This window comes from Eptesicus fuscus, chromosome 17 (assembly GCF_027574615.1).
Source record: "Eptesicus fuscus isolate TK198812 chromosome 17, DD_ASM_mEF_20220401, whole genome shotgun sequence".
Classification (NCBI taxonomy): Eukaryota; Metazoa; Chordata; class Mammalia; order Chiroptera; family Vespertilionidae; genus Eptesicus; species Eptesicus fuscus.
The window spans coordinates 2,145,829-2,168,250 of record NC_072489.1 but is presented as its reverse complement, the minus strand read 5'-3'; the positions used below and the strand labels follow the sequence as shown (position 1 = coordinate 2,168,250).

The window sequence follows — 22,422 nt, the reverse complement described above, 5'->3', positions numbered from 1 at the left end:
CAACACTTTGACACTGTTTTCTGTTTTAGAGTGGGGCAGCACCAAAACAGGAGAACAGGATGGCTTGATCGGCACAGCGATGAACTGTGTGCTTCAGGTTCCAAAGTACCTACCTCAGGAGCAGAGATTTGATATTCGAGTGCTAGTGAGTCCAAGCAGCTATTTCAGAAATGAGTAGTTGGTTGATTATGTGCTTGGTTGATAATGAAAACTTCATCTTAGTTTTGGGATTAGAACCAATTATTGGATACGAGAGGCCTGGTGCACGGATTCGTGCACCAGTGGGGTCCTTCAGCTTGGCCTGTGCCCTCACAATCCGGGACCCCTTGGGGGATGTAGTAGTGTGCAAAGTGGCAGGCGGCTGGGGAGGAGCCCAAGCCCTGGCTGGGCACCGCTCCTGTGCCGCCGCCACTTGGTAGTGCTGCTCCAGAGGCGGAAGCACACTGACCACCACGGGGCAGCTCCTGCATTGAGCGTCTCCTCCCTGGTGGTCAGTGTGCGTCATAGTGACCAGTTGTTCAGTCACTTAGGCTTTTATATCTTACCTAATAATAGACAAACATGTAAAATTGACCGTACCTCCACTACGCCCACAGCCAATCAGAGGGAGTATGCAAATTAGAAGGCCAAAGATGGCGGCCGCCCAGCTGCTCCAGGTGCGGAGTGGCCAGGCGGGGCAGGATGCCTACTATGAGAGGGTGGGCGGGGAGCGAAGGGATCTACAGGGGCGGAGTGCCATAGCGAAGACAAAGATGGCAGACTCTGGCCGGAGTCTGCAGCAGAGCAGTGAAGACAAACTGGCCGGAGTCTGCAGCAAAGATGAAGAAGGCAGACTCTGGCCGGAGCGAAGGCCTGAGTCCCAGGTGCCGGAGGAAAACCGGTGCTGGAAGCCAAGGGAAGGAAGGCCTATTGCACGAATCTCTTCTTGCAACAGGCCTCTAGTATATAGATATTGTGGGTTTCAGTAGATTCCTTATGAACATGATCTTATTGTACAAAAGAGCTGTGAAGGGCCCTATGTACAAATAATAAATATAAGAATTTAAAAAATGGAGATTTTAAAAAAGTGGTGAAATCAAGCCCTGGCCAGTGTGGGTCAGTGGTTAGAGTGTCTGCCCCCACACCAAAGGCTCGGGGGTTCGATTCACCGTCAAGGGCACATACCTGGGTTGCAGGTTCGATCTTCAGGCCCAGTCGGGGTGTGTGTGTGAGGCAAACAGTCTTATATGTCTCTCACATCCATGTTTCTCTCTCCCTCCCTCCATCCCTTCAACTTACCTAAGGTCAATGGGAAAACATCCTCAGGTGAAGATTTTTAAAAAGTGGTGACATCGTTTTTTGGGAAGACCATTATCTTACATACTAGTTTTTAACTATTCTGTAGATGGTAGGGCACTGATTAGGTTTCTAGTTACCAGTAAAAGTGATGTATATTGTGTTCATTTGCTTTTAATTCTCACCTGTGGTAACATGCATGTTTTAATTTTTATAGGGCCTAGGTCTACTGATAAATTTAGTAGAATATAGTGCTCGGAATCGGCACTGTCTTGTCAACATGGAAACGTCGTGTTCTTTCGATTCTTCCTTCTGCAGTGGAGAAGGAGATGACAGTTTAAGGATAGCTGGACAAGTTCATGCCGTTCAGGCTTTAGTGCAGGTAAGCAATAACTTAACACCTTCAGTTTGTTGCATGTTTCCAACTTCCTTATCAGTTGCACTTCTCTCTGTCTTGTCTCCCCTCCCTCCTTTCCTTTTTTCCCTGCCCCCTCTCCCCCACTTCGCTCCCACTCTCACCAGTTCAGTGAGAGATACACTGGGTCAGAATGAATACCCTTACTTACTTTCTCTCTGCTGACTGTCTTCAACAGTTGTAATCACTCCTTAAGCATTGTTAAGCATTGTTAGTGAAAAGCATAAACAAGGCATATTTGTTTATGAGTCAAAAATAGATTTTTAATCACAAATTAGGAATCAGCCTTCAGCCCCACCTCTTGTTTCTTGACAACAGTGGACATTACAATTTTTACTTTTTTCCAGTCTCATAAATTCCTAGCTGCCTTTGTCATTTCCTTAAATGATAGTTTGCATATATGCAGAAGTGATAATAAACCATCCTTTTCATTGTTTCTGAAGCCTTTGCTAACTAACCTGTTAATTCTTTTGGCCTATTTGAAACTAATAATGTTTGAACTGTGCCCTCAAAAGTAATCCACAACAATTTGATCTTTTCCTGAATTGCAGTTAGGAGCCCATCATTCTCATCTCAAACATTTTGATCTTTATACTCTTAAAAATTAAAGGTATTTTGTTTATATGTGCTCTGTCTTTCCAAACTTACTGATTTAGAAATCAAAACTAAGAAAATTGTGAAACATGGGCACCCATACCATTAGGCACTAGAGCAATAATATAAGTACACGAGCTTTTATGTGCATTCTGGAAAACTCTACTGTATATTCAGAGAGAATGAAAGAAGTCACTTGACCTCTTAATGTCATTGACCTCATGGACTCCCTGAAAGGATCTTGGGGATCCTTGAACCAATTTTAAGAAATGCTGCTTTATACAAAACCTGAATTTTATTTTTTAAGGCATTAAATTTTATAGACCACTCTTTGTACACTAAGAAATCTCTGAGGTCTACTTTGCATTTGATTATCAGGTAGTTGTCTTTAGTAACTTTGGGTTTTCCCCAAATCATACCATTATGTTCAGTGCTCTCTGCATGTTCAGTACTGTACCCACCCAGGGAAGATCAGGAAAGTGAAGGCAAGGAGGTTCAGGGTATTCCCTTTTGAATTTTCCCTGTGCACTTTCATTGACAATTGCACTTCATTTTTAATATGATTAGTAGAGTTTCAGCTCTGAGTTTTTCTCTGAAACTTTTTACTTTTTACTGGTTTTTGTATTCTTTTAAAGAAGCCATGTTGCTTTTACCTAGTATGATGTAGTTTTATTCATTGTTCTTCTTTTCAGTTAATTCATCCATTCTGCTTGGGGTTTTGTTTTGTATTGTTTTTTAAACATATTTTTATTGCGTTCAGAGAGGAAGGAAGTGGGAGGGAGGGAGAGAGAGAAAACATCAATGATGAGAGAGAATCATTGATCAGCTGCCTCCTGCATGCCCCCTACTGGGGATCGAGCCTGCAACCCGGGCATGCACCTTGACCAGAATTGAACCTGGGACCCTTCAGTTCGTAGGCTGATGTTCTATCCATTAAGCCAAACTGGCTAGGGCTGTTTTGTTTTAATTATTCAAGTTTATAGCTTTTTTTACTTGAATTTTTTGTCATTGTTATTCAAATTAAAGGAAGTACTGAGATTTTCATTCTTACAAACAGAATGCCTGCCTGCATCATTAGTAGACACTTAATTTACTTGATTGAATACCAACAGCATTTATACTTTCTTTTTTTTTTTTAATATATATATTTTATTGATTTCAGAGAGGAAGGGAGAGGGAGAGATAGAAACATCAATGATGTGAGAGAATCATTGATTGGCTGCCTCTTGCACGCTCCCCACTGGGGATCGAGCCTGCAACCCAGGCATGTGCCCTTGGCCAGAATCGAACCCGGGACCTGTCAGTTCGCAGGCCGACACTCTATCCACTGAGCCAAACCAGCCCTTTCATTTTGGCCTTCATAAGATGTGGAGCAAGGATAACCAAACAAGGGCTTTTATTGATACTTAACCTTTTTATCATACAACTTGCTTCTCAGGATTAGTGATGGTGAAAAACAAATAGAACTTTATACTTGGCTACATACATGTTGGTTGGTGATCTCTTTTTTAATCTCTTCAAAAATAATTTTTGTCAGCTATTCCTTGAGCGAGAGCGAGCAGCCCAGTTGGCAGAAAGTAAAACAGATGAGTTGATCAAAGATACTCCCACCACTCAGCATGATAAGAGTGGAGAGTGGCAAGAAACAAGTGGAGAAATACAGTGGGTATCAACAGAAAAGACTGATGGTGCAGAAGAGAGACATAAGAAGGAGGAGGAGGAGGAAGAACTTGACCTCAATAAAGGTACATTTATTTTGAGTGTATTGACATAGAAAATTCAATGATGGCTTATTTTTTCTCCAGACATACTTTTAATTCATGTGTTGTCATGATCTTTTATTTGATCTACTTCATGGCCTCTCTAGTTCAGTGCACACAGCTTTGCTGTCTCAGTGCGCACAGGCGTTGGTTGGCACGCTGGCAGTGAGGACAGCACATGTGCAGTGAGGAATGGTGCCTTTCCTTCCGGGGCCAGCCTTACGTCTCTGTAAAGAGAAGCAGCTGAACATTGTGACCCCTAAAAGTTTTTAGTTTTGAAACTTTGAGATTATTTTATCGTTCTCCCTTTATGTACTGAGATCTATTGTCATAAATTACAGTTATCGTTCTCAAATGGTATACGTAGTTGGTGGCAAACACAGTAAGGAATATACTGAAGGTAATGGCTTCACTAATCAAACATTATCTACTGTTGTCAGGAACTATGATACTTGATTCATGCAAATTCTGCAAAATAGCCAGTTGTTATTTCATGTCACTCAAGTTTCAAAATTTAAGTAATATGTTCATCTTCACCCAGCTAGGAAGCAAGCACCACAGTGTTGGATTCTGAGTCTCCTCTCTCTCTTGTGCCCATGCTCTCCAAATCTAATGTCGTTAGTTCTGATATTGTAAGAAATCTGTTTTATTTTCTCATTTATTAATTTTGGTGTTTCCTTTGGCATAACATTTTTTATTGCTTAGCAGTCTTTTTTATTTTTTATATTTAAATATGTTTTTATTGATTTCAGAGAGCAAGGAAAGGGGGAGAGAGATAGAAACATCAGAGATGAAAGAGAATCATTGATTGGCTGCCTCCTGCACTCCCCCTACTGGAGATCGAGCCCATAGCCTGGGCATGTGCCCTTGACCGGAATCGAACCCGGGACCCTTCAGTCTGCAGACTGACACTGTATCCACTGAGCCAAACCAGATAGGGCACTTAGCAGTCTTTTTAAATAATTGCTTTATTTGGGATAAATATTAGCTTGTGAGGGCTGCCATAACAAAGTAACATAAACTCGGTGTCTTAAACAACAGGATTTATTTCCTCACAGTTCTGGAGGCTGAAGCCCACGATCAAGGTGTCTTCCGAGGCCTCTCTTTTCTGGCTTTTAGATGATCTATGTCTTTATGATCTTCCCTCTGTGTGTGCTTTGTTCTAATTTCTCCTTATGTGGACAGTAGTCATATTAGATGGTCCCACACTAATGCCCTCAATTAAATTAGCTACCTTTTAAACCAAACACCCTATTTCCAAGTGCAGTCATATCCCGAGGTCAACATATAAATTGGGAGGGGGATATAAAAAAATTCATCCTTTTAAAGTAAATAATTGAGTAGTTTTCAATATATTCATAAGGTTGTCTAACTTCAGAACATTTTCATCAGCCCCCCCCCCCCCCAAAGAAATCCCATACCTACAAAGAGCAATTACCCCTTACTCTCCACTCCATAGCCTCTGGAAATTATTAATCTATTTTTGTCTCTGTATTTGCTTATTTTGGACATCTACACTAATCAAAGATGCAAGTTGACCGTACCTTCACGACACCCACCAGCCAATCAGGAGTGGGTATGCAAATTAACCCAACAAAGATGCCAGGTTAATTTGCATACACAGGCACCGAGCAGCTGGGGCTAGGGCAGGACACCCCAGCCGCTCCAGGCCTCTGGGCAGCATGGGAAGGCAGAAAGGTGGCTCCTGTCTGGAGCGAAGGCGATGCCGGCAGCCAGGGGAAGGAAGGCCCATTCTTGCACGAGTCTTCGTGCATCAGGCCTCTAGTTTTATATAAATGGAATCATACAATATGGCCCTTTGTTACTGGTTTCTTCCACTTAGCATAATGTTTTAGTGGTCATCCATGTCATAGCATGTGCCAGTACCTAATTCATTTTTATTTTTGTATTTATTCATTCATTCATTCATCCCTCACCTGAGCATATTTTTCCATTGATTTTTATTTTAGAGAGAGTGGAAGGGATGGGGAGGATAGAGAGAGAAAATTGATGTGAGAGAAAGACAGCGATTGGTTGCCTCTCCCACATGCTGCACCCTGACCAGGGCTGGCGATTAAGCCTGCAACCTAAATACGTGCCCTTGACCGGAATCGAACCTGGGACCCTTCAGTCCACAGGCTGACACTATATTCACTGAGCCAAACCTGCTAGGGCCCTAATTCATTTTTATAGACAAATAGTATTCCATTTATGTGTATACCACATTTTGTTTATCTAGTTGTCAGTTGATGGACAAAATTTGGTTTGTGTTTATGTTTGGTTGTTATAAGTAATGCTGCTAAAACATTCATGTACAAGTTTTTGTGTGAACATGTATATTTTCAATTTTCCTGGGTATGTACCCAAGTGTGAAATTTCTAGATTATTTGTTAATTCTATGTTTAACATTTTAAGGAACTGCCAAATTGTTTTCCAAAGTGGCTGCACCATTTTAATTTCCTACCAGCAACATGTAAGGATTTCAGTTTCTTAGAGTTACGTGTCTCTTATTTCAGCCATTCGAGTGGGAGTAAAGGTGTATGTCACTGGATTTGCACTTCCCTAGTTAAGAAATGGTGTTGAGCATCTTTTCACATGCTTAATGGTCATTTATATATCTTCGGAGAAATATCTATCCAAATACCCATGTTGTTTTGTTTTGTTTTGTTTTTTTTAATTCATTTTTATTGATTTCAGAGAGGAAGGGAGAGGGAGAGGGAGAGAGAAAGAAACATCAGTTATGAGAGAATCATTGATTGGCTGCCTCATGCGCGCGCACGCGCGCGCACACACACACACGCACGCACGCACGCACGCACACACGGGATCGAGCCTGCAACTCTGGCATGTGCCCTTGATCAGAATCGAACCTGGGACCTTTCAGTCCGCAGGCTGACACTCTATCCACTGGGCCAAACCGGCTAGGGCCAAATGTCCATGTTTTAAATCAGTTTGTCTTTTTTGCTGCACACATTCTTTATTCTGGATATTTGCCCCTGATCTTAGGTATATGATTTGCAGATATATTCTGAGGGTTGTCTTTTCACTTTCTTGATGGTATATGGTAACTTGAAATACAAAAGTACCTATTTTTTTACTTCATCATTTGTGGTTTTAATGTTGAAGAAACTATTTGCTAACCTAACGTCACAAAGATTTAGTCTGTGATTTTTGTTTGTTTGAGTTTAATCCTCACCTGAAGATACGTTTTTAATTGATTTTTAGAGAGCGAGGAAGGGGAGAGAGAGAGACATCTATTGGTTGCCTCCTGTATGCACCCTGTCTGGGGATGGAATCCTTAACCTGGATGTGCCCTAACCAGAGATCGAACCTGCAGCCTTTCAGTGTACTGGACGGTACTGCAACCACTGACCCGCATTGGCCAGGACTACTCTGTATTTTCTTCTTCTAAGAGTTTTATGGTTTTAGCTCTTATATTATCTTCCACTTGAGTTATTATTTTTTGTTAATTTGTGTGGATATCTCATTTTTCTAGCATCATTTATCAATGTTTAATAGTTTTGAAGAAACGATAACTGAGTTGTTGGATTTGTGGGGTTTTATTTTTTGATATACTGTTACAGTGTTTTGTTTATTCTTAGCCCTTCAGCATGCTGGCAAACATATGGAGGATTGCATTGTGGCCTCGTACACAGCACTGCTTCTTGGGTGTCTCTGCCAGGAGAGTCCCGTAAGTAAGAGTTCACTATTTTATGTGTATTGAAAAGATTCCATTGTGGCAGCTTCATACCATTATTTAATTAGCTTATATATTACTCTATTTTCCCCCTCATGTTAAAAACTTTCAAATATGTGGTGAACTTTTTAAAAACATTATTTTGCAATCATATTGTACTAGAGGCCCAGTGCACAGATTCGTGCACCGATAGGGTCTCACAATCTGGGACTCCTAATGGAATGTCGGATAGCCAGTTTCTTCCCAATCCCTGCAGGCCCAATATAGACAGGAGAAAGCCCAATACTGTGCATTGAGTGTCTGTCCCCTGGTGATCAGTGCACGTCATAGCGACTGGTCGACTGGTCATTGGGTTGCTTAGGCTTTTATATATATGGACCAGTGACCCGGTGCACGAAATTCGTGCACATTAAAAGGGGATTAATTAGAGGAAATAATTTAAGATTACTATTTGCCCTTTCTTTATAATAGAAGTGTCAGAGATGAAAGAAAATTAGTAAAATATATATGAAAACCTTCCTCCTGTCAGAGTCTGGGGCACACCATGGGATCCAGAGTCAAGTTCCCGCCCACCCACATGCACCTCAAAATCACGTGAGATCCAGACCTGGCTGTCCCCTGCCCCCCCCCCCCCCCCCTCATTGGGCTAGATCCAGACCTGGCCAGTCCCACCCTTGTCAAGCCCTGCCGGGCAGGGGGCATAGCCTCAGGTCCCCTGGCCCGGTGCTGGAGTTGGGGGAGCAGCCTGAGGTCCTCTAGCCCAGCGCCAGGACGGGAAGGGCACCTTGAAGGTCCCCTGTCAAGCCCCATGGGGGTGGGGGAGGGTGTAGCCTCAGGTCCCTGCTGATTGCTCGTTAAGGCTCCTTAAGGGAACTTGGTACGTGCCCTTGACTGGAATTGAACTTGGGACCCTTCAGTAACAAGCCACTGAGCCAAACCAGCTAGGGCCCTATTCTGTACTTTACATTCCCGTGACTATTTTGAATATTTGGTGAACTTCTAAAGGTACATTCCAAGTGATAGTACATTGGGTTTAATGAGAACGTTTTTGACTAATGGATGATAAATCAATTCACATATCTTTGGTTGAAGTAAAAAAGAGCATAATATAAAACTCATGCTTAGCTGGCTCAAGGTGGAAGAGTCTGGCCTCAGTAATACCAAGGACTTGGATAATTTCTGTCTTTAGACTCTACTGTCCTCTGTATGTTGTCGTTCTTTTGCTAGCTCCCCTCAGGGCCATGTACCGAGCAGGTAAAGGTGGCCTCTTCCTGTATGTTTCTTTCTTTCTTCTTCTTTTTTTTTTTTTAATAAATCTTTATTGTTCAGATTATTACAATTGTTTCTCCTTTTTTTCCCCCCCCTTATCTCCCCATCACCCGGTTCCCTCCCTCCCATTGTCCTTATCCATAGGTGTATGATTTTTGTCCAGTCTCTTCCCATACCCTCCACACAGACACCCCTTTCCCCCTGAGAATTATCAATCCACTCCCATTCTATGCCTCTGATTCTATCACGTTCACCAGTTTATTCTGTTCCTCAGATTTTGAATTCACTTGATTTTTAGAATCACTTGATAGATATGTATTTGTTGTTCATAATTTTTATCTTTACTTTTTTCTTCTTTTTCCTCTTTTTAAAGAATACCTTTCAGCATTTCATATAATACTGGTTTGGTGGTGATGAACTCCTTTAGCTTTTTCTTATCTGTGAAGCTCTTTATCTGCCCTTCAATTCTGAATGATAACTTTGCTGGGTAGAGTAATCTTGGTTGTAGGTTCTTGCTATTCATCACTTTGAATATTTCTTGCCACTCCCATCTGGCCTGCATAGTTTCTGTTGAGAAATCAGCTGACAGTCGTATGGGTACTCCCTTGTAGGTAACTGTTTTTCTCTAAGATTCTCTCTTTGTCTTTTGCCCTTGGCATTTTAATTATGATGTGTCTTGGTGTGGTCCTCTTTGGATTCCTCCGTTTGGGGTTCTGTGCGCTTCTTGAACTTGTAAGTTTATTTCTTTCACCAGGTGGGGGAAGTTTTCTGTCATTATTTCTTCAAATAGGTTTTCGGTATCTTGCTCTCTCTCTTCTGGCACCCCAAAAATTCGGATATTGGTACGCTTAAAGCCATGCTGGAGGCTCCTTATGCTATCCTCACACTTTTGGATTCTTCTTTCTTTCTGCCTCTCTGGTTGGGTGTTTTTTTCTTCCTCATATTCCAGATCTTTGGTTTGACTCTTCGGGTGCAGTGGTCTACTCTGTATATTCTTTATTTCAGACAGTGTATGCATAATTTCTGACTGGTCCTTTTCCATTTTTTTGGTATTCTCATTTAGGTCCTTGAAGGTCTCTTCAAGTTTCTCAGCGGTTTTTAGAAGATTCTTGAGTAACCTTATAAACATGGTTCTGAACACTGTGTCATCCATTAGTTTGCTTTCATCTATTTCTCCTACTTGTGACATACTTCGATGTCTCCACATTTTGGCTGCCTCCCTGTGTTGATGGAGTGGCTTTGTGTGGTCGGTGACCTATAGGGGCCGGTAGCTCAGCTTCCCCAATCACCCTGGGTGGTCGCTCTTGGTACTCCCCTTTGTGGGCTGAGTGGAAAGTCTTGGTGTAGTTAAAAGCCCTGATTGCTGTTGGTACACTGGGAGGAATTGACCTCCGGTCCAATTGGCTGTGAGGGCCTGCTGTGTCTATAACGGAAGAATTGCTGTGCTGGAGACACAGTAGGGCTTTGGTGCTCACTGAGTCTGCCTCTTAAATGTGTCCCTTATGAGAGTGGTGGAAATCTGGTGTCGTCCACACCGACAGAAAAGTCACTCTCACTCTCCGACCGATGGCCGAGAGTCCCGTAGGCGTCTGGGTCCTCCGTGTGTCCCCAGAAACTGGGGTTCAGAGTGGTTGGGATTGTTGGTATCACTGGCGAGAATTGATCTCCAAGCCAGTTGGCTGTGAGGATCAGCAGTGTCTCCGCTGGGAGAGCTTCTGTGCTCAGCTTGGATGGGGCAGAGTCTCAGGGTGGCGCAGACAAGCTTTGGTTTCCCGTCTGCTCCGCCCTAAGAGGGGCGGTTTCTCCGTGCCCGAATTAATGGCTGCGCACCTCTGAGAGAAGGCAGCTTTCAAGCCTCTCCCGCTGCCTAACAGACCAGTTTCTCCCCAGCTGGGGCTGGATTTCAGTGCAGACAGGAGGTTTTGTTTTTCTCCCGAACAAGAAATCCAGTCACTGGGAGGGCTGTGCTCAGCTTGGATGGTGTGGAGTCTCAGAATGGCGCAGACAAACTTGGTTTCCGTCCTCGCCGCCCTAAGAGGGTCGATTTCTCCGTGCCCGAATTAATGGCTGCGCACCTCTGAGAGAAGGCAGCTTTCGAGCCTAGTCCGCTGCCAAACAGACCAGTTTCTCCCCGACTGCAGCTGGATTTCAGTGCAGTCGGGAGGTTTTGTTTTTCTCCCAAATGAGAAAGCTAGCCACGCAGCGTCTGCTGCGCCCCCTCTCCTGCGCCCCCTCTCCGCGCGCTGCGAGCCAGCCTGCCGTGTATTCAGCCGCCCGCCCTTTCTGCGCTCACGGATCTCTGCACCTCCACAGCTCCTGAGGCTCAGCGTCCCCCTCTCTTTTTTTCTCTAGTTGTAGGTTTTCCACTCTGCCAGCTTTCCGGTGGTTCTGGATGGTGTGCGCTCTGTTTTCCAGTTGTAGTTTCAAAATTGTTGTGGTAGGCAACAATTTGGTGTTTACCTTATGCCGCCATCTTGGTTTCTCTCTGTATGTTTCTTTTTTTAAGAGCATTGCTTTTCCACCCCTCTAAAACCCCTTCACACCCACTATACCAAGTAGACTTCCCCTCATCTTGGCCAATATTGGCCCACATGCTTTTGTTTGAACTACTCATTGGCCAGGTAAATGGGGCTACTATGTGAGATTTAGATAATTGTAATCGAACTATAAGAAGTATGAATGTCCAGACAGTTCTGTGCTGAGGGAACAGAGTGGATGGTTCTGGCCTTTGGGACAGTCTGCTTTTAGAGCGGGACACATGGAGGTTGTTGTTGTTTTTTAAATATATTTTTATTGATTTCAGAGAGGAAGGGAAAGGGAGAGAGATAGAAACATCAATGATGCGAGCAAATCTTGGATCAGCTGCCTCCTGCACGCCTCCTTCTGGGGATTGAACCCACAACCTGGGCATGTGCCCTGACCAGGAATTGAACCAAGAACTCCTGGTTCATAGGTCGATGCTTGCGGGGGCCTGATGCGGCGGGGCCCAGACATGGCGGAAAGACAGATGAACGAACCGGTTCTAAATGGAGGCAGCCAGGGATTGAGAAAATAATAGAAATAAAGAAAACAAGCCGAAACCGGTTTGGCTCAGTGGATAGAGCGTCGGTCTGTGGACTGAAGGGTCCCAGGTTCGATTCCGGTCAGGGGCATGTACATTGGTTGCAGGCACATCCCCAGTAGGGGGTGTGCAGGATGCAGCTGGTCGATGTTTCTCTCTCATCAGTGTTTCTAGCTGTCTATCCCTCTCTCTTCCTCTATGTAAAAATATCAATAAAATATATTTTTTAAAAAAAGAAAACAAGACGCAGAAATAGATTCATGAAGCTGGGAGCTGGGTGGATCTTTCTGTGCCTGGCTGAGGCCACAGAACCAATCCAAACTGCAAAGCTGAGGCTTTATTTATAGTTAGGGACAAACAAGGCAATTGACAATGTTCTTGTAAGTTTCACTTGTTTTGGCAGCACTTGCTGCCCCTCCCACAGCCCACTAGCTACCCAGGAAGGATCTAGGGAGCAGCAGGCTTAATTATGCTTAGAGGACTGTGCCCTCTTAAGCTGGGACTTGTTTGCGACTTTGCCAGCAGGTCAGTCCGAGGCTTAACCATATAACCGCTCCCTACAGATGCTCAATCACGGAGCCACACTGGCCAGGCTGTCTTTTTGTTCTTAAGGATAGGGACCCGTAGAACAGCCCCATTTTCAAATGAAAGGGAGGTTCAGGGGCCAAGAAAGCATGGCGGTCTGTTGCGTAGTGGGAAGGTTCGCTTCTCTTTCCTGAGATGGGAAGGTTAGAATCTCGGTGATAGTGTGAAGGGCTTAATTAGGAGAGGCATTCATGCTGTGGTCTGTCCACCCACAAACACTTTGTCATTTTCGCTATTGAGCTTTCTGTATTGCCTCCCATCCCCCACCCCCACCATGTCCATGTGTCTGAAGTCCTGTGTATTTATCTGAATCTTTCTTGTCTGTCTGTCCATGTTTTTATTGCCGTCCAGCTCTGATCTACAGGCACACTAGCCCATGTCGTCATTCGTGGCCCTTGCTGGCACAACTGCTCTTCGGATCAAGAGCAAATTTCTCATCATGGCTCTGGAGGCCCTGCCAGATCTTTACTTCCTTTCTGAGATTCTCTTCGGCTCAGCCCTTCCAACAAAGGGAAGGCGGATCTCAAAAAAGCAGGGGGACATACTATGTAAATTTTAGGAGATTCTATTAAACACTAGTTTTAGTCATTTTTTTCTTAAATAATGGTTCTTGAAATTAACTTTTTTTATTACCCTGTGGGGTTTATCTTGGAACATCTTTCCTATTTGTTTTCTCTCTCATCTCTAAAGAGTGTCTGCATTATGGGGAACGTTATGAATTCATAGAGACAGATGTTGCCTTGGGGATCATTATGATTAACCGAAAAAGCTAGCACAAATGTGAAGGAAATTGGTTGGCTGCCCCGTGTGTTAGGTGGGAGAGAGACAAGAAAGCAGGTAGTTAGAGGAGAAACCAAGATGGCGGCATAAGGTAAACACCTAACTGTTGCCTACCACAACAATTTTGAAACTACAACTGGAAAACAGAGCGCACACCGTCCAGAACCACCAGAAAGCTGACAGAGTGGAAAACCTACAACTAGAGAAAAACAGAGAGGGGGACGCTGAGCCTCAGGAGCTGTGGAGGTGCGGAGATCCGTGAGCGCGGAAAGGGCGGGCGGCTGAATACGCGGCAGGCTTGCTCGCGGCGCGCGCACGGAGAGGGAGGGCAGCAGACGCTGCGTGGCTAGCTTTCTCGTTTGGGAGAAAAGCAGGGCCGCCCGACTGCGCTGAAATCCAGCTGCGGTCGGAGAGTAACTGGGCTGTTTGGCAGCGGACGAGGCTTGAGAGCGGCCTTCTCTCAGAGGCGCGCAGCCATTAATTCGGGCACGGAGGAACCGGCCCTCTTAGGGTGGCTCGGACGGAAACCAAGTTTGTCTGTGCCATTCTGAGACTCCGCCCCATCTAAGCTGAGCACAGCCCTCCCAGTGACTGGATTTCTCATTCGGGAGAAAAACAAAGCCCCAGCTGGGGAGAAACTGGTCTGTTAGGCAGCGGGAGAGGCTCGAAAGCTGCCTTCTCTCAGAGGTGCGCAGTCATAAATTCGGGCTCAGAGAAAACGCCCCTCTTAGGGCGGAGCAGACGGGAAACCAAAGCTTGTCTGCGCCACCCTGAGACTCTGCCCCATCCAAGCTGAGCACAGAAGCTCTCCCAGCGGAGACACTGCTGATCCTCACAGCCAACTGGCTTGGAGATCAATTCTCGCCAGTGATACCAACAATCCCAACCACTCTGAACCCCAGTTTCTGGGGACACGCGGGGGACCCAGACGCCTACGGGACTCTCGGCCATCGGTCGGAGAGTGAGAGTGACTTTTCTGTCGGTGTGGACGACACCAGATTTCCACCACTCTCATAAGGGACACATTCAAGAGGCAGACTCAGTGAGCACCAAAGCCCTACTGTGTCTCCAGCACAGCAATTCTTCCGTTATAGACACAGCAGGCCCTCACAGCCAATTGGACCGGAGGTCAATTCCTCCCAGTGTACCAACAGCAATCAGGGCTTTTAACTACACCAAGACTTTCCACTCAGCCCACAAAGGGGAGTACCAAGAGCGACCACCCAGGTTTATAAGGTTACTCAAGAATCTTCTAAAAACCGCTGAGAAACTTGAAGAGACCTTCAAGGACCTTAATGAGAATACCAAAAAAATGGAAAAGGACCAGTCAGAAATTATGCATACACTGTCTGAAATAAAGAATATACAGAGTAGACCACTGCACCCGAAGAGTCAAACCAAAGATCTGGAATATGAGGAAGAAAAAAACACCCAACCAGAGAGGCAGAAAGAAAGAAGAATCCAAAAGTGTGAGGATAGCATAAGGAGCCTCCAGCATGGCTTTAAGCGTACCAATATCCGAATTTTTGGGGTGCCAGAAGAGAGAGAGCAAGATACCGAAAACCTATTTGAAGAAATAATGACAGAAAACTTCCCCCACCTGGTGAAAGAAATAAACTTACAAGTTCAAGAAGCGCACAGAACCCCAAACGGAGGAATCCAAAGAGGACCACACCAAGACACATCATAATTAAAATGCCAAGGGCAAAAGACAAAGAGAGAATCTTACAAGCAGCAAGAGAAAAACAGTTACCTACAAGGGAGCACCCATACGACTGTCAGCTGATTTCTCAACAGAAACTATGCAGGCCAGACGGGAGTGGCAAGAAATATTCAAAGTGATGAATAGCAAGAACCTACAACCAAGATTACTCTACCCAGCAAAGTTATCATTCAGAATTGAAGGGCAGATAAAGAGCTTCACAGATAAGAAAAAGCTAAAGGAGTTCATCACCACCAAACCAGTATTATATGAAATGCTGAAAGGTATTCTTTAAAAAGAGGAAAAAGAAGAAAAAAGTAAAGATAAAAATTATGAACAACAAATACATATCTATCAACAAGTGATTCTAAAAATCAAGTGAATTCAAAATCTGAGGAACAGAATAAACTGGTGAACGTGATAGAATCAGAGGCATAGAATGGGAGTGGATTGACAATTCTCAGGGGGAAAGTGGTCTGTGGAGGGGGTATGGGAAGGGACTGGACAAAAATCATACACCTATGGATAAGGACAAAGGTGGGGGAGGGAACCGGGCAATGGGGAGATATGGGGGGAAAAAAAGGAGAAACAATTGTAATAATCTGAACAATAAAGATTTATTTAAAAAAAAAAGAAAGCAGGTAGTTGCATATAGTAGATGCTGGTTTATGAAGGGCCTCATGCTGAGGATGCCCAGGAGACTTGGTGTCACTGTCCATTGCCCACCAAACATCTGGTGCACACAGTGGTCAGTCTCCTTGCTGGTCTGCCGGTCCTTCCTGCTCTCTCGACGCTCTCCATTCCTGAAGTCTTGCACACTGCCACCATAGCTAACTTCCTTAAAAGCATATTTGATCACATAACTCCTCTTACCAATCTTCCCTGGCTCACATCGTTTAGGGAATGGTGACTTTGTTTACTGCGACAAGACCCCAAACCTAAAACTGCTTCTGCAATTTCTCAATCTGTCATACCCCTTGGGTACTTCTAAATTTCCCAGATAGGCCTTGCTGCTCATACCTTTCCTTTCTGTAACTACTGCACAGCTCTTCCCACCGCTGTACTGTCATGCCTCAGCCCTAGAGACATTCTTAAATCCAGCTTTACTGTAACTCCAACCCTTATGCTCTCAACGTCAGTATATTTTTAAAATATTTTGTAAAACCTCTGAAGTGCTTAGTGCTGGGGGCCTATGGTGGCTTTTGGTGGGAGGTTCACGGAGAAAACATCCATTGATATGCATACCTTAGCATACAGCTGTTTTAGCAACGTGTTTTTTATGAGATCTTTTCTGAAACTGTTTTAGTGCCATTATTTTGCTTCTTTATAATTTCAAAAGTACCTGGACAGAAGAATATTAAAAAAGGGGGAGGGGACTGGTAGCAGATTTCCTAAAAGAAAGTAATTATATTTCTCCTTCCTTGTCCCATCAACAAAACTCAAACCAGAAGGGCTCCTGCCCTGCACACCCCTGCCCCCATCCTCAGGACAGCGTATCTTTTTTGTGTTTTTTTTGTTATAGGTGAACCGTTTAAGAAGAGTGTTTCCTTTTATTCTTTATGAACATCTAAAGCATTTCAAAGACATATTGAAATAGAACAGTTTTTCCTCACAAATAAAATTTTTTATTTGTAGTCCTTAAAAGTCTGAATTTTAAACAGATTCTTGGACTGTGGACTCATATCCATCAGCTTGTTCACCTTTAGCACCTGTAGCTTTTCTAGAACTGAGACCTTCACCATGAATCTCCATGAGTTTTCCCAGTTCAAACTTGGGCTTCTTCAGCATTTGACTTTTCTAACAAAGAAATGGTGGAGCGGATGAGTAGCGTGGCAAGCCTTTTCCAGGTGTTTCCCCATGGGGTCTGGAATCTGTTTATTGACACTTCTTTCAAGTCATTGTCTGCATCTCTGGGTCATGATTTCCATCATCTTGCGGTTTGGCAGACCTGCTGATGCTGAGCCTAAGAGGTCTTCTGAATCTGGTGGTTGCACTTTTTAGTAAAACCAACATAGAATAGACGAGCAAACAACCATCGGCAGTGTTGACGGTCTACCATGTTTTTTTGACCAGGGAGCCCATTTTGTCTTGGGTAAGATCCACGCCATGGAAGTTAGGCAGTTTTTGCCCAGAACATCTTCAGTAATTAGCTTGGATTTTCTAAATGCAACTTTGTCTTCCTGCAGATCAGCTAGGCTCACTTCAAAACCTCGGCCCTTGAGACATCCGATGCGGTTTGGGTTCCTTGCGTTCTGGTGACTGGTGTTTCCCAGTATCTCTCACATTGACAGAGCTGGTGCTCTCCAGCCACACTGGTCTGTCTTAGGGAGTAGATTGGGCACTCCTTCTCGGCTCCTTTTTTTGCCGCCTTTCATGAGACGCTTGTTCATGCCAGCCCCATGGCACTGCCCCGAAAGCCAAAGATGAAAGACAACAGTTTGGAAAGCAAGTCGTACATTTTCCCTAACAGACTGGTTTATAAGTAGTTTGACTCTCTCTTGCTAACAGTAAATGGAGGAAACACCTTAATCTCTCCTGGCTCCTGACATGCTCCTTTGCATAGATTATGCTGCGTGCCTTTTGGGAAGATCTACTTAATTCTTAGCCTACATAATTAGCTGAATTCACCTGTGGAACATGAGGACTTTCCTTTTTTTTAAATAATATATTTTTATTATTGATTTCAGAAAGGAAGGGAGAGGGAGAGAGAGAGAGAGAAACATCAATGATGAAAGAGAATCATTGATCGGCTGCCTCCTGCATGCCCTCTACTGGGGATCGAGCCCGCAACTCTGGCACGTGCCCTTGACCAGAATTGAACCTGGGACCTTCAGTCTGCAGGCCGACGCTCTATCCACTGAGCCAAACCAGCTAAGGCGAGGGATTTTCTTTGATCTTTTTCTTTTTGTTACATAAGCAGCTCTGAGTACATTCTGAAGTGTAACATTTTATTTTTTTTTAATCTTTATTGTTAAAAGTATTACATATGTCCCCCTTCTCCCCCCATTGATCTCTTCTAGTCTGTCCCCATCTCCCACCCCAAGCCTTCACCACCCTGTTTATTGTCTGTGTCCCTGAAGTGTAACATGTTAAATCTGCACTCCTTCCTCCTCTCCTAACACTCTCCCCACCGCCCCAACACACACACACATAATCAACAGCACGTTTAGTTTTTTGGGTGTTTTCTTTTTTTAATATATTTTATTATTTTCTTACAGAGAGGAAGGGAGAGGGATAGAGACCTTGAAACATTGATGAGAGAGAAACATCAATCAGCTGCCTCCTGCACACCCCCTACTGGGGACGTGCCTGCAACCAAGGCACATGCACTTGACCAGAATCGAACCTGGGACCCTTGAGTCCGCAGGCCAACGCTCTATCCACTGAGCCAAACCGGTTAGGGCATGTTTAGTTGTTTTAAGCATTTTCCTGTGCAGTTACAAAAGTAAATATGCACACATAAATTTCTTTTGTAGCCTTTGCCAGCTTTGCCTTTTTCCTTTCTTTCTGTGGATAGGATGGGATAGGGAATGGGAACACACGCATGCAAGCACTGTTGAGCGAGGAAAGAGAGGAAATGGCATATTAGCCAAGGAGTTCAGGGACCCTTGAACTGTAGAGTTTTGGAACAATGTGCCCCATAACCATCAACACATGCAAGGTGCAAGCTCATGTTTTCTACCACCTGACATACATAAATACATACGTGTGTGTGTGTGTGTGTGTGTGTGTGTATTTAATATGTTTTTACTGATTTCAGAGAGCTGGGTGGGGGAGAGAGAAACATTAATCGGTTGCCTCCCGTACGCACCTTGACTGGGATCAAACGGCAACCTTACAGTGCATGGGATGATGCTCAATCAATTGAGCCACACTGACCAGGGCTGACCAGTATTTCTTTGATGTCTCCTCAGATCAATGTGACCACTGTGCGGGAGTATCTGCCTGAAGGGGACTTTTCAATAATGACAGAGATGCTCAAAAAATTCCTGAGCTTTATGAATCTTACTGTAAGTAGCTTCCAGTGCAGCTTTTGTGGTTTTAAATATAAGTATGATCCATTAATGCCAGCAGAACTAAAAATTCTGTGGTCATAGTTAGTGGAAAGAAAACTGGATCTTTATTATTATTTTTTAAATGTTTTTATTGATTTGAGAGAGAGGGGAAGGGAGAGGGATAGAGAGATTGAAACATCGATGAGCTGAGAACGATGAAGGGTCTGCCTCCTACAGGCCCCGACTGGGAATCAGGCCCGCATCCTGGGCATGCGCCCTGACCGGAATTGAACCTTTTGGGATACGAGACAATGCTCCAACTGTCTGGGCAACCCAACCAGGGCCACAGGGATCTTCTTTTAATAAGTTTGCTCTATTTGGGATAATTGTTATAATGGCCAAATATATTATCAAAGCCATAATGTAATCTCTGTGTTTGAGTCACAGTGTTCAGTTTAGTAAAGCTAAAGAATTTATGCTTTAATCTAATACTTTTTAAAATTTGTGAACTAGTAACTGTTGCTTCCTCTCTCCCCATCCTCCTGCCCCGCTTTCAGTGTGCTGTTGGAACCACAGGCCAGAAGTCTATCTCTAGAGTGATTGAGTACTTGGAACATTGCTAGCTGCTGTACCTCTGCTGCGGGCGCTCGGCCATGCTGGAGCTGGTCTTAGACAGAAGTCATGAAAGACCTCCTTGAAGAACACCAAGAACATTCATCAGTATCATTCACGTTTGGATTTCTGAGGCCTCCTGATTTCTTCGTCATGCATTCTGCATTTGCGAAATGACAGTTACTACATCAATCTGCAACTATCAAAAATGAGGGAAAAGGTTCAGGCTGTTAATTCCATGCAGTATTTAAGTACACTTACTTTGGCAGAGTTTATACTCTCCCCTTGTTCTCTTGCTTCACTCTGGGCAAGATTTAGGGGGAAATTTGTGCTGCTGTTAGTGCAACTGCTGTGTATGTTGAGCCACTGTTGTCATGCCAGCCAGGTGCAGAGGCAGCTTAGCTACTGAGGCATCGAATGTTCTGAGGACATTCTGGACAACAGCGTAGTTCCTTTTTCAGGCTCATTTGCTTTTGCTTTTTTTGTTGAATGATTCCGATCGTAAATAAAGCTTTTAATAATTTTGTGAATTTTTTTCTTGTTGTTCCCTGAACTACTGTCTATATTTAAAATTAGATGGAATCCAAAGACACAAGGGATTAATAGCATACTTTTTATTCTTGATTTGATTTAGGTTGTCAAACTATTTTTCACTTTTCAGACCGTGACCATGTTCATTATGATACCATAGTGAGACATAACTATAGACGCAAGAAAACAAGTAACAGCTGAAGGGACTGTTACCTAAGATGATGCGCCCTGTTAAAGGCTGAAGCAGACTGGACAACCAGGGCAGTTTACGCCTCATGTTCGGGGAGGCTCCTGGAACTAAGTTTGGAGGGAGGACTCTCTAGATATATGTTCTAATGCTCAGTACAGTAAATATAAGAAGCTAAAACACCAATGTGGAATTCATGTTTCCAGATAACGTGTATATTCTATAGAGTGACAGGATCAAATGCATAAACGCAAAGCCTTAAATTGCTGGTGTAGAAAAGACCCTTTTTTTCCATTTAGATTCTTACTTCACAGAGCAGTGTGTTGTTTGGAACAGTCATGGAACACAAAACACACATTTAATTTCACAACACTGCAAATTTTTCTTGTATTATTGTTCAGACCACCGGTTATACATTTTTTCTTTAATTGATCAGGCCTGAATACAGGCTTTTAGAGATCTATTTCATTCATATTTTTAAATACCTTTCAGGTAGTCATATCATGTTTCTTCATTGGATTTGTAAAACTTGAAGCCATAAAAATATTAGTTTGGTGTGTACTGGGGAAAATAGCTAAAAGTCTAATATTTAGTCATTTAGACTTTGTTATTTCCTTGTATAAAGTGACAAATCGGGGCTCTTGTATCAGTGCCAGCTGTAATGTTTTTAATGCAGTGGCTGCCTTCTAATGTCTTCCTATTTTTGATAATGCAGATTGTTGGGAAATCTATAAGGAAGTAACTGGTTCTGGACAAATTGTTTTCTCCCTCCCACCTACCCTGACCCCACCCATCACCTTTTGAGAGCATAGTGTGCCAGTGTAACTTGGGAAAGACAGGTTGTACTTGCCCTGAGTACAGAAGCTAGCTTAGCAAACTATTTTAAAGGCATATCAGGAAATGATACCCAGAAAATGGAATTAGATATATTTTGTTTAATTATTTTAAAATACATTGATATTTATTAATCATTGATTTAGGAAAAGGAACAGATTTTTTTGGTAAAGCTGACTGGCAGGTGGTAAGAAATACAGAACATTTGGATGAGAACAATCAGGGCGAACTACATTTTTCTGTTACACTGGTAATCATTTGAGAATTGATTTACCTCGGTGTTTAACAGTTTTTTGTTTTGTTATTTAAATAATAACTAATTGTCAAGCACTGATAGATGCAGATTTTGGTGGGGGTGGGGGAGACATCACCTCACCAGCTGCAGCACATTTGTGTGTTTAACCCTCAGAGAACTCTGCATTTTAGGGTACTTGAGGCTGACTTACAAATTAAAGTTTTAAAGTAACCTTTTTTTCCATTGTAAATATCTCTGTAAATACTACCAGTTGGAAATTAGAACAGTAGAATACTTTTCTGAATCCAATCTTATTTTATACAGTATTTCTCAGCTGTGATCTTTGGAGCAAAAGCCAACGGCAGGAAAAATAGTTTGTACCAGTTTCATGAAGTATGTCTTTGGGTTTTTTGTAAATAATTTTAACTCAAATAAAATTGCTACTTTCAATACACATGTTGTCTTTAACATAACTCTATTGAACTGTTTGGGAGGAAGAAGTCTCACGGACTTGATGTTGCTGCCTACTGTCTCACTTAAATTCCACATTTTCAACTTCCACGTAAAAACTTCACAGCCGGTGTTGGCTAAGCATCATGTACTTCTCCATGTGCTGAGTAGCACTCACCTGGATGCCATGCTAACTCAGCACCTGGGCTGCCTTAGGCACAGTCTTCTGATGGTGTACTTGGGTCCTTGGTTTGCTCATTAAGTTGCTTTAGTCTTTTTGTCTCTGAAGATGACCCAAGACTTTTTTTTTTTTTTTTTTTAGTTTTTATAGCTGCTTTTTAGTTTTTTCAGTCTCTTAGTTGTCAGCCCTTAGTTTTAGTTTTCTGCGTTTTTACTACAAGTGGAGGCCTCAACCTCTCCCTCCCTCACCTCGTTAACTT

At 43.4% G+C, this 22,422-nt stretch overlaps 1 protein-coding gene across 2 annotated transcripts in view; it reads left to right on the top strand.

Annotated features, from left to right (window-relative positions):
* The window catches only part of WAPL (WAPL cohesin release factor), a 108,451-nt gene extending 86,465 nt beyond the window's left edge, over positions 1–21,986 (top strand). For both annotated transcript variants that reach the window (XM_008149063.3, XM_028156814.2), the window contains exons 14-19: positions 30–145; positions 1,493–1,657; positions 3,822–4,029; positions 7,647–7,735; positions 19,053–19,148; positions 19,691–21,986. In XM_008149063.3, coding sequence (XP_008147285.1) covers positions 30–145; positions 1,493–1,657; positions 3,822–4,029; positions 7,647–7,735; positions 19,053–19,148; positions 19,691–19,756 — 740 coding nt within the window. In that variant the 3' untranslated portion in view covers positions 19,757–21,986. The remainder of the gene's footprint in view (positions 1–29; positions 146–1,492; positions 1,658–3,821; positions 4,030–7,646; positions 7,736–19,052; positions 19,149–19,690) is intronic.
* The last annotated feature ends 436 nt before the right edge of the window (positions 21,987–22,422 follow it).